Here is a 13,151-nt window from a genome sequence, read left to right as displayed (position 1 = left end):
CCGATTTGGTCATGGACAGATGCATCTGCAAGTTGGTGAGGATGAGTTCAAGTATGCTTTTCCCTCTTGTTGGTTCCCTCAACACCTGCTGCAGACCCAGTCTAGCAGCTATCTCTTTTAGGGTTCGGTCAGTAGTGGTGCTACCGAGCCACTCTTGGTGATGGACATTGAAGTCCCCCACCCAGCGTACATTCTGTGCCCTTGCAGCTCTCAGTGCTTCCTCCAAATGGTTTTCAACATAGAGATGCACTGATTCATCAGCTGAGGGTATGTGGTAATCAGCAGGAGGTTTCCTTGCCCAAGTTTGACCTGATGCCATGAAGCTTCATGGGGTACGGAATCGATGTTGAGAACTCTCAGGGCAACTCCCTTCGTTGCCTCCTGACTGTATACCACTATGCCACCACCTCTGCTGGGTTTGTCCTGCAGGTGGGAAAGGACATACCCGGGGATTGCAATGATGGTGTCTGGGACATTATCTGTAGGATATGATTCCGTGGGGATTACTACGTCAGGCTGTTGCTTGACTAGTCGGTGAAACAGCTGTCCCAATTTTGGCACTTGTCCCCGGAGGTTAGTATGGAAGAAAATGCAGGTTTTTCTTCCATTTGGATAACCTTATATGCAGAATTATGCAGAAAATACAGCACAAACATTTCATTCGGCCCAACTTTGCTAACTTTTATGTGTCACATAAGCCTTTTCCTGTCTAATCCCATCAGCCTTACCTAATTATTTCTCCCTTTTGTACTTGGTTAGCCTCTGCTTAAATGCAGCCGTGCTATTTATCTCAACCACTTCATGTCGTAAGAAGTTTCCACATTTGCACCATTCTTTGGCTAAAGAAGTTTCTCCTAAATTCCTCATTGGATTTAAATTATTGGTCAGGCACTTAGTAATACGTTGGCAGATTTTACTGAACTGTGTTTCATGATGGAAATACAAAGTAGTTCCATCAATGCTATAAATAGTGTAAGCCACCCCTTTATCAAGTGTGTTCGTTTCAGTTCTCTTTGTACACTTCCTTGTTTTTTTCTTAAAGTCAGATCTACTTTAGTTCCACATCAATTTTCGATTTTTTGATTTTCATTTTTTTCTTGTTTTACTTCTCTATTTTAATAGTCAGCTGATCTTTTTTTGTCAGTTTGATTTCCGATGCATGAAGAAATCTATTGCTATGCTTGAGCTCCCAACCCAGACAGATAGATCTACATAAATAGAGTTTCTGTTTGCCCGAAAAAGAAATTTCTTTTATGAACTCTTTGATATGGTTTGGAGTTTAAGAGTAAACCGCATTGGTGTGGCACTGGAGTCAATATAGACTAGACCCTTTTTTTTTCCAGTCACTCCATTGGAAGCTGTCAATGTTCAATTAAAAAGAGGAAATAAGTTCAGAATTATGGATGGTTCAAGTGCTTGCAAAAATCTATGTTGTGAGGTAAATTGAGTACAAAAGTAGGGAGGTTTGCTTCAGTTATACAGGACATTGGTGAGACCACATCTGGAGCACTGTGTACACTATTGGTCTCCTTATTTAAGGAAAGATGTAAATGTGTTAGAAGCAGTTCAGAGAAGGTTTACTAGACTAATACCAGGATTAGGCTTTTTGTCTTATGAGGAAAGGTTGGACAGGAAAGGTTGGACAGGTTAGGCTCGTATCCACTGGAGTTTAGAAGAGTAAGAGGTGACTTGATTGAAACCTTTAAGATCCTGAGGAGCCTTGACAGTGGATGTGGAGAGGATGTTTCCTCTCGTGGGAGAATCTAGAACTAGGGGATCACTGTTTAAAAATGAGGGGTTGCTCATTTAAGACAGATGAGGAGAATTTTTTTCTGAGGGTCGTGAGTCTTTGGAACTCTCTTCCTATTCTCAAAAGGCAGTGGAAGCAGGGCCTTTGAATATTTTTAAGGCAGAGCTAGATAGATTCTTGATTAACAAGGGGATTAAAGGTTATCAAGGGTAGGTTGGAAGTTACAATTAGATCAGGCATGATCTTATTAAATGGCGGAGTAGACTTGAGGGGCTGTATGGCCAATTCCTGCTCCATGTTCGTATGAGTTGTACAATGAAAAATAATCTACACTTATTCTACTGGATAACATAGGTAAGTAACCTTTAGTTGAACTGAGAGGAAACCTTTCATAGAATTGTGCAGAACAGACAGAGGCCATTCAGCACACCATGCCTGTGACAGCTCTTCAAAAGAACTATCCAATTAACCCCACTTACCTGGTCTTTCCCCATACCAATGCAAGTTTTGCCTCATCAGTAATATGTAAAATTGCCCTCTTAATTACAACTTTTCTGTTACTTATACTCTGTAAGTATTTCAAGCCTGGCTAATGTCTGTGTGAGCATGAAATAACTACATAACCATGCTCGATGTGCAAACACGACTGTAGGAAGAAAATAAAGAAAGGCTTGGCTTTATATAGTGACTTTCACCTTGGGATAATCCACATTGCATCACACCTTTTTTGAAGTGTAATCACTCTTGCATTGTAGGAATGTGGCAGCTAACAGGTGTGTGACAAGTTCCCACAAATATCAAATGAGGTAATGACTAGATCATTTGCCTTAGTAACATTGATTGAGGATTAAATATTGGTCAGGACACTGGGAAGAACTCACTGGTTCTCCTGTAGGTATATAAAGAGTAAAAAGAAGGATAAAACCGCTAAGGGACCAAAAGGGGAATTTATGCATGTAGACAGAGAGCATGGCTGATGTTATAAATGAGTTCTTTGCATCAGTCTTTACCAAGGAAGTTGCCACATAGTGAAAGAGGAGCTAGTTGAAAGACTGGTTGGGTGAAAATTTGATAGAGAAGGCATTAGAAAGGCTGGCTGTAGTTAAAGTTGAAAAGTCACCAGGACCAGATGAGATGCATCTAGAATACTGAGGGAATAGATGCTCGGTAGTATAGAACTTGAGTATTGCTGAAAAAAGAGACATGCTGTTGATGCTTTTCATCTTGCAATCATCAGGACAGGCACAAGGATACCAAATCTCAAAGGGAACAACAATTTATACTGCAACAATCAGCACCCTCTTCTCATGCAGTATAAATTGTTGTCCACTTTGAGATTTGGTACTCTTGAGAATCTGTCCATTTTAAATTGGTTCATGGGATGTGAGTGTCACTGGCTTGGCTGGCATTTATTGCCCATCCCTAATTGCCCTTGAGAACTGAATGGTTTACTGGGTCATTTCGGAGGGCAGTTAAGAGTCAACCACATCAATCACATGTAGGCCAAACCAGGGATTTGTTTACACAGCTTTAAACATTCCCATTTTGTATTTAATATTTTGACACAAGTTCTTAAATTTACTTAGAGACAACGTTTTATATTTTGCATTTATTTTGAAGCTGTCATATCAGGCCATGTCCTGTCCAAACTGATTTTTAAAAAAAAATTGTTTATGGGATGCAGGTGTCACTGGCTAGGCCAGCATTTATTGCCCAACCCTAATTTCCCTTGTTCAGAGGGCAATTAAGAGTCAGCCACATTGCTGTGGGTCTGGAGTTACATGTAGGCCAGACCAGGAAAGGACAGCAGGTTTCCGTCCCTTAAAGACATTAGTGAACCAGATGGGTTTTTACAACAATGATTTCATGGTTATCATTAGACTCCAGATTTTTTATTGAATTTAAATTCACCATCAAACCCAGGTCCCCAGAGCACTACCCTGGGTATCTGGAGTACTAGTCCAGTGACAATACAACTACGCCACAGACTCCTGATGAGTGCAAGAAGAAAACCTTTGATAGTATGTCTCTTTTTTTCAACAATACTGAGCGAAATAAGAGGAAATTGTGGAGGCTCTGGTCATAATCTTCCAATCCTCCTTAGATACAGGAATGGTGCCAGAGGACTGGAGATTTTCAAATATTAGACCCTTGTTCAAAAAAGGGTGTGAGAATAAGACCAGCAGCTATAGGCCAGTCAGTTTAACCTTGGTGCTAGGAAAGCTTTTAGAAATTATAATCCAGGACAAAATTAACAGCCGCCTGGACAAATGTAAAGCCAGCATGGATCGGTTTAACTTTTTTGATGAAGTAACAGAAAGCGTTGATGACGGTAATCTATACGTGGACTTCCAAAATGCAGTGTACATAAGTGCCACACAACAGAGTTGTCAGCAAAGTTAAAACCCACGAAATAGAAGGGACAGTGGCAGCATAGATACGAAGTTGACTAAGCAACAGGAAGCAAAGAGTAGTGGTGTGTGGTTGCTTTTTGGACAGGAACAAAGTATTCAGTGGGGCTCCCCAGAGGTCGGTACTGGGATCACTATTGCTCTTGGTCTATATTAATGACCCAGACTTTGATGTGCAGGTCACCATTTCAAATTCACGGATGACATCAAACTTGGAAGTACTTTGAACAGTGGGGTTAGTGAGACTTCCAGAGGACATGGAAGGGGTCAACGCATAGCAGATGAAACTTAATGCAGCAAAGTGTGAAGCGATTCATGTTGATAGGACAAAGAAAGAAAAGCAATATTAAATAAATGGTACAATTATCAAGGGGTGCAGAAGCGGAGGGACTTTGGGTTTATGTGCGCAAATTGTTGAAGATGGCAGAGCGGGTTGAGAAAGTGGGTTAAAAAGGTATACAGGATCCAGGGCTTTATAAATAGAGAGATGAAATGCAAAAGCAAGGAAGTTATGGTGAGCCTTTGGACAACACTGGCCTCAACTGGAGTATTGTGTCTAATGCGGGGTAGCATACTTCAAGAAGGATGTGAAGGCTTTAGACAGGGTGCAGAAAAGATATACAAGAATGGTTCCAGGGATGAGGGACTTAAGCTAAGTGGATTAGTTGGAGCAGCTGGGACTGTTCTCCTTGGAGTGGAGAAGGTTGAGAAGAGATTTGATAGAGGTATTCAAAATCATGAGGGGTCTGGACAGAATAAAGAGGGAGAAAGTGTCTTCCCATTGACAAAAGGGTTGAAAGCCAGGGAACACTGAGTTAAGGTGAATAGCAAAAGAACCAAAGGGGAACATGAGGAAAAACTTTTTATGTAGTGAACAATTAGGATCTGGAATGCATCACCTGAGAGTGTGGTAGATGAAGAGTCAGTTGTGGCTTTCAAAAGGAATTGCATAATTATCTGGAATGAAAAAAATTACAGGGTATGGGGAAAGGGTGAGGAGGAGTGGAACCGGCTTAGTTGCTCTTGCAGAGATCCAACACAGACACGATGGGCCGAAGGATCTCTATAATTCTATGAATAGTGCTGTGGGGTCATTTAGTGGGAAGACAGAGTCTTGGTTTAAAGTTTCATTCAAAAGATGGTACTTTCAATAGCTCAGCACTTCTTCAGTGCTGCACTGGAATGTCAACCTGAATTATGTGGTCAAACATCTGGGGCAGAACTTTCTGTGCCCACAGGCGGCAGGCGTGATAGGTGATGTGAGTGGACAATATGGTGTGATCGGTTTCACAACGGCGGGAAGGCAGGTTGCAATTGTCTGCTCAACTTGCCAACGGCGGGCCGCATTTCCCGCCATAAGTCATTGGGAACCTCATTGTAATAGATCAGCATATCAAGATCAGGCCACCCCACCCTAGCATATCAACGTCTTGCACCCCCGCTGGATCGTCCGTCCACATCGGCAAGAAAGCACACTGACATGTTTCACAACAGCACAGTGGCGATGTGCACTTGGTGCCTGCACTTTGGGTGAACTGGAGGTGAGTGTGCAGCAACGTTCTGCAGAGCTCGCCTGAAAGGCTACATCGTCATGGAGATGGGTGAAGCATAAGAAGGTTCTCTGGTTTCAATTTATTTGAGTGTTTTGCAGCAGGGGAAGAAGCTTCATACCGAAAAGAGGCTACTATTAGCAGGCTCCAGGCAGTTAGGGTTCAGAAAAACCCTGGTAGCCATTCAGGGCAGCGGAGAGTTGCAGTTTGGACCTTGCGCAGTTTGCAGCTCACAGAGAAGCCCTGGGAGCTGTTTGGTGCAGTTAGGGCTCAGGCGAAGTCCTGGGGAGCTGAGAAGATGGCAGAGGTCGCAGGTTTCCATGCTGGAGAGGGTTAGGGCTCAGAAGAATCCCTAGGAGCCATTTATAGCTTGGTGGAGCCAGGGGACTGGAGTTCAGAGAAACCCAAGGCAGTGCCAGCTTAGTGAAGCTAGTGGTCTGCAAAAGAGTTGGAAGTGTGCTGGTAATTAGAAGCAGGAGGGCAGCTTTGTGAATCCCGAGTAACACAGTCTCAGGAAAAGAGATTGAACCATAGGGAGGTGAGCAGTCATTGAGATAGTCTGATTTGGAGTGGCTTTTGAGGGAATTCAGAAGCTTTGAAAACGAGGAGTTGAAATCCCTTATGAGGGAGATAGAGTTTTAATGAGATTTTGTGACTCATAGTGGTCACTGTGGATGGGTTTCTGAGAAATCCGTGGGATCTGCCTTTTTGCCATTTAATGTGCAGTGTGGTGTGTTCAACCACAGTTTGTCTGTTAATTCATATTTACCTCATGTTAATTCTGAATGTTGGAGTGTGGGATAGATATTGTAAATCATTTTACTTTTCTGACTTTGTATGGTAAAGTTTCTTTTTGTTTAAAACATGGAATCTTGTGGCTTTATTCTCCTGGTGCGTAAGTGGGATTTTAAACTTTGTCTACTTTAAACAGAAAGTCACTGGTCCTTAATCAGGTCGTAACAATACAGAGTCTATAATTTCCAAATGAACACTTGTGTGGCTACACTGTACATGCTGCAGCAGTGCACCATTAATTGTTAACTTTTTTTATGACTCCTTTCATCAAGTTTACAGAAATTAGCAGCTGTTCAATGTCTTTTCAACTGTCGCGAGAAATTTATTGAAATATTTTACCAACTATTAAAAATAATATTAAAGCTTTACAATGATAGAAATCTCTCAGTACAGTTGAAAGTATTCATGAAATCGCACAACACATTTTTTGGATTATTTCACAGTAAAGTACCAGAGGGAGAATGCTCTTGATAAAAGCTGTGTAAAAGATTATTCACTTAACAGGAACTGCAAATAACCACCTCAAGTTAAAATTAAGAACCTAGAGGAAAAGGTTATGTTTATTACTATGCTAATAACCATATGCTGATTTACCAGTGTAGGTGGTATGGCACACTGTATTTACTTCCATTCTCCTAATTTTTAACCAGTTGTGCTCCCTGCGTATTTTTACCCCAGTTTTTCTCTATCATTTTGGCTTCTCATGTCACACACGTTTCCCTATTAGTGAAGAGATGACCCTCCCGCAAGGTTCTCCCAACTACAGTCAGTCAGTTGGGGGAAGTAAGCTGGTGATCTATTTTTGATAACAGCATGCTGAGATAAGCAATTCAAATTCAACTCGTGAATCTTATCTTCCATCATGTCACTGACTTTTGTTTTTACTAGTTGTTCTTTCATGTTCTTCATACAGCTATGGAAATGTGAAAATGTTTTGCTGCGGGCAAAAGGAATAACCGCGTTTAAAACTTTTTATCCTTGTTCATCAAGGCAGCAATGTTAATAAGTGGAGCAGTTTTCATTTTGGATACCCAATATTTACATTTTGGCACTCCCAGTCAGTCTTTGGACAGATTACATGAAGCGCAAAACTCTCTCTATTCTGCGCCAAAAAGGTACCTCAACCAAACTTCAGAAAAACATCCCTTCCTTTGTCATCATAGCACCTTTCCTATTGTTAACAGTAGAATTGTCAACTTGCTGCTTAATCAGTGTGTTGTACACCCTATAGACATTAGGCTATACCATACAAAGTAGATTAGACTTGAGGCACTGAATGGCCTACTCCTGTTTCTATGTTCCCAAAATTCACCTCACTTAGGATCCTCGTAGCTAGCAGACAGAGATTTTTTGCTTTTACCTTTTTGGTCTAGCTAGATTTAAATTGGGTTTCTGAAATGAAGGGTAAGTTCTTGCAAGCTTAACAACTAGACGTGAAATTTCTACGACAGGCAGCAGTGACTGGAGGTGTAAACCGAAAATCTCACCGAAAACTTTGTTATTGTACATTTTCTGACCAGGAAATGGAACACACCCAGTTTCTCCATCCTGGGGCCGTTGCAATTTTCAACCCCTGTCTCACAATAGCTACAGGTGCCAGAAAAATTACACTCTACTGCTTTAACATCAGTATGTGGTAAACTAGAGTAAAATAAAGCATCAGAAACCTGACAGAAACTCATCATCATCTGGAAATGGGGCTCTTCTATAAGAGCAAGTGCTCATAGGCAATGCAGGCCGGAAGCTCTTAGGCTGATTGGTGGACTGACGGGCTAATGGGAGGGGGGCCACAGTAGCTTTTATTTTACTTTGGTATGGCCTGTTCTGTTGCTGGAAGAGAACAAAAAGAAGAGGTGATTAATAGTCTATCGCCATAACAAAATAATAACATTTCCTATTGGTGTCTATGCAATGATTTTCCCATTGGCTGAGAGGACCTTTAGATTCAATTTCCAATCTGTGCTGTGTTAGCTGATCTAAGCCAGGGCAACAATTGGAGCACAATTAATGTCTGTGCTAATGGGCTAGATGGGAAGGCAGGGAATATCAGCAGCCCTATCACTATCCAGCAACTGCTCCATTCCCCAGTGCCCCACCACCTCCTGAAAAGCAAGTGTGCTTTGCCATCATATGGTGACAAATGAGCTTTGACTCCGGTAAATTAGCTTGCCCAGAAACAACAACCTGCGTTTATATTGTGCCTTTAATGTCCCAAGACACTTCAGAAGAAACAAAATTTGACATTGAATCACGGAAGGAGATATTAGGACAAGTGATCAAAAGCTTGGTCAGAGAGATAGGTCTTAAGGAGTGTTTAAAGGAGGGGAGATAGATAAAGAGACAGTTTAGGGAGGAAATTCCAGAGCTTAGGTCACTGAAGGCACAGACACCAAGGGTGGAATTTAATGTAGGTAACGGGGGTCTTGCCCACTGGCTGAACAGCCAGAGAGAGCCTTATGTTGTCTCTTTTGGGCAGGCCCATCACATTATGTGCCAATCACGCACTTAACTAGACAGCAGCAGGGCTTTCTCAGGAACAAGGACCCTGGGAGCAGAGGTCAAGAGATACCAGCCAATCAGAAACTGGCAGCTCTTCATTATTCAGCAATGCCACTGGAGAGGTGGTAATACATTTACCTGAGGCCCAGGATCATTCGGGGCCCAGACTACAAGCAAGTGATGGCAGGGGGGAGGGGGGTCAGCAGCAAAGGCAGTTGGGTGGCTCTCAGTGGGCCCCCCTTCTTGATGCCAGGTCCCTCAAACAGGCACTGAGTGCCTATGAACTAGGACCCCCACCCCCCTCCCCCGAAGCCCGCAAGTAACCCCAACAGGGTTTGCTTTTTAGGCTTCCTGCTTGGCTTTTTGAGCTTCCCCCACCCGCTGCTGGGTGAAAACCAGTGGCAGCGGGATGAGAATTGACGGCCGTCCACAAGCATTCCCATCCCAGACTTAATAGGGGCGGGCAAAGATGGGAAGGCTGGAGGGACCCCCACCCACCACATTCCTGCCCGATTAAATGCCGCCCTGCCACCAAACCCACCTCAGGGGAGGGCATTAAATTCCACTCTGATGTTGGGCGATGAAAATCACACACAATCTAGACTCCTACATGGGTACTCAAGGTCATGGAAACAAATCAGCAAAAGTTAGCATTTTCAAGAGAAAGGCTTTGAGAAGACTGTCAAAAAACTTTTTCTTTTAGCTTTGATTTGGTGGCGGTCTCTGATAAGTGCAGTCATAATGCAAGAGACTAAAAGTCTATTTGATCAATCAAAAACCCATGAGATCCTGGTAACTCTTCTGGATGTTGAAGTTCCAATCGGTTGGCCAATTTCAAATTTCAAACCTATTAATTACAGTTTCAATCCTCACAAGGTTAGTGAAGGCCTGGAAATAAAACAAAGGACCCCAAAGCATGAGATTTATAAATTACCTACGGCACTTAAACTTCTTTGCATGCAATTTCTTTTAACCACGTGCTGTAACAATTCTTTTTTTGAAAACCAGTCATACCTGCACATATGTATGCACAATTTTTCAATAAGATCTCAAGAAGCTTCCTCTGGTAATTTGTTTTGCTGCATTTGTATTTATTTTGGAACCTGTGCTAATGACATGTTTTGCTAGCTGCGAACTTTAATTGCTACTTTAAAGACACTACAAAAATGCAAGCTGTTGCTGTTTGCTCCGATTCATTAATGTAGATTTGTCAGTTCTTTGTTGCTTCCTAGCTGTGAGTTGTGGAAACTCCTCTGTCGCCAACGACCAGCGTTAGAAAAGACTCATTAGGGATGATTTTAACTTATAAAAATGGGTGTTAAGGAGGTAGTAACGGCCTCAAATATTGGGCTGACAGACTTACTGCCCCATCAATACCGATGATCAACCGATCGCCACTTTTAGAGGGTCGACTAAAATGGCTGCTTCAGGCATTGGTCGCTTTTAATATGCAAATTTTGGGGAATATGAAATATATAGGACTCCAATTGGTATTTTGGGATAGAACTAGTCGGAGTGCAATTCCTGACAGTTTCATTGCTGACAAAGCCGAAGAGACCCTAGAAAGTTCAGTTTTGTGGAGGTAGGGGAAGCAGGAACTTTCCTCTGTGCCTTGTGAAAATAATCAGGGTTGGCTCTATTTCAGTCCTATCCTATCCACTTCCTTGGTTGGGATCTGTCCTGAGACTTAACTTGCTGCCGGCTGGGTGACTTCTGGGCTTTTATTTACCTGTCAGCTTACTGGTTCAATTTAAATGAGACCTGGGCCAGGTCTTTTTTGTAAGGATGGTGGGTTGCTGGCACGCACCACTGGTCAGCTGGACATAAGTTAAAGTCAACCTCTCCTTCAGTTTTGTTTTCAACTTTTTTTTACAGTGCAATATAAGCTTTAATATCTAGTGCTGTGCCATTACTAGCAGGATGATAATAATGGCATGACAAGTTTACATAGGCAATTGGCATTGTAAATGCAAATATAGGAATCTCATTATGGAAATACAAAAATGAAAACAGAATGCATGTGAAATGAAGACTCAATTATGTCTCTGTGCCTTGGTCCAATTATTCCAGGCCCTCTAACACTGCTTTACCTGAAGAGTACATTTGTTCATAACTCAATGTTTAGAATATCATGGGAATGTTTCTCTTTGTAATAAAAAGATCCTCTTTCCCATTCAATTTTCTTTTGTCTCTCCTGCAAACCCAGAATGCAGCAGACAAACTGAGATCTGCTATGTTAGCACAGACTTTGGATCAAATCCGGGAATTTCCAGGTGCTTGTGCACTTTCTGGGTTTATTGAAGTTACTTTAAACATTTCAGCTTCCTTTTCAGCGCTGGTACTCCAGTTCCCTCCCTAGTTTCAGGACGCAGAAGCTGAAAATGTAGCTCACCTTTATTACTGCTGAAGAGCAGTAAAAAACAAAATTAATGAAAGGTTTATTTAAAAATGGTGACAGGAACGTTTTGCCAGTCTTATTTTATCCTCCACCGCTGCAGTCAAATACCACAATATTTTAATTTGTGCTTTGGCATCCACACCAAGACACTGAGTGGCTTTTGTATTCTTGGGATACTTCAAAGACTACCTTGTTCAGCAGCGCCTTTTTGAAAAATATGATTTGCTTAGCAAAAGGGATTGGATCAGAATGGAGTCTCTAGTGTCACCTGTGATAAAGGAAGTATACATACACTACACCAGGATATTCTTTTTGGGCCAAGTAGGTATTTAACATCTACACAAACCAAGCATTTTGCTCAAGCCTTTCAATCAAGCCATTGAGAAATTCACACATAGAGTTACTTTTCACAGTTTTCAGAATTCTACTAATCTCTATGAGCTTTGTATACTTGGCATCAACTGTACCCGCATCTTTTAGCAGGGTATTTAACCTTTGACAAGTGAGGTGAGCAAAATGTATATGTAACTTTAAGACAATTTGTTTTTTTTTGTCTAATCTTTATCATCTGATTCAATTAGTGCTTACTACATTAAAGGTGCTCTATAAATGTAAATTATTGCTGTTTTAAATTATTGAATCCCCCCTGAAAACACTATAAGTTGGAGTGTCACACTACAGACACTGGCAACTGTTTTCCATGTGTGAACTGAATCAGTGAGTGTTAGCAATCTATTCAACTGTGAAGGGCATCATAACCAAGCCTATCTTACCCTCACCTGACACCCAGAAGTCTGCATGTTCTAACAGTTCCACAACTGGATCGCAATCAAGAGCATAAAGCCATAAGCCAATTTTCACACCCCAACTGCTGGCTCACACAAGATCGGCTAGCTGAGCACAGTACAGGGGCTGAATTTAAGACATTTCTGGTCAATATTACTTGGTATTATGCAATTGGTTATCAGTGATCGTATGGCTATTGTCTAACTAACTTAATTTTTTTGGTTAAAAATGATAATGAGTAAGACTTTGACCAAATAGCTGATCCCGAATGAACATAAATTCCCCCTATTTTTACTATCTGATGCTAATATGAGTATTGGGTAATATGTCCTTGATATGAATGTGTGCTATTTAAAACCACAAGCCAACATACATTTGCATCGATGCTGTACTTTGAATAAATGCTGCTCATTCAGATGAGGAAATTAAAGAAGTGGCTGAGAGAACATCTGTGAATCTGCTTACAAATGGACTGAGCTCCTCATTTCTGATTATTAATAGGGACATTAATCTGAGACAAAATTAACCTGTCCATGGAAAAGTGTGGGTTAATAAATGGAAGGCAACATTTATTTGTTAAAGAAAAATTGCATTTGACTAACTTGATCATGTTCTTTAATGATGTAGTGGAGAATGTTGGTGAGGGTATTGTGGTTGATGTGTACATGGGCATTCAAAATGCATTTTCACAGAATCGCACAGTGCGGAAGAGGCCCTTCGGCCCATCGAGTCTGCACCGACGTGTGAGAAACACCTGACCTACCTACCTAATCCCATTAACCAGCACTTGGCCCATAGCCTTGAATGTTACGACGTGCCAAGTGCTCATCCAGGTAATTTTTAAAGGATGTGAGGCAACCCGCCTCCACCACCCTCCCAGGCAGCGCATTCCAGACCGTCATCACCCTCTGGGTGAAAAAGTTTTTCCTCACATTCCCCCCTAAAACCTCCTGCCCCTCACC

At 41.7% G+C, this 13,151-nt stretch overlaps 1 protein-coding gene across 1 annotated transcript in view; it reads right to left on the bottom strand.

The window, feature by feature from the left end:
- Window positions 1–7,295: 7,295 nt before the first annotated feature.
- m1ap (meiosis 1 associated protein) overlaps window positions 7,296–13,151 on the bottom strand; it is a 115,933-nt gene continuing 110,077 nt past the window's right edge. The window contains exons 10-11 of the mRNA XM_078555710.1: window positions 8,174–8,336; window positions 7,296–7,443 (exon numbers count right to left, since the gene is read on the bottom strand). Of these exons, the coding sequence (XP_078411836.1) occupies window positions 7,412–7,443; window positions 8,174–8,336 (195 nt within the window). The 3' untranslated portion in view covers window positions 7,296–7,411. The remainder of the gene's footprint in view (window positions 7,444–8,173; window positions 8,337–13,151) is intronic.

This window comes from Cetorhinus maximus, chromosome 1, assembly GCF_964194155.1.
Source record: "Cetorhinus maximus chromosome 1, sCetMax3.hap1.1, whole genome shotgun sequence".
NCBI lineage: Eukaryota > Metazoa > Chordata > Chondrichthyes > Lamniformes > Cetorhinidae > Cetorhinus > Cetorhinus maximus.
This window is presented reverse-complemented; position numbering and strand designations above follow the sequence as displayed.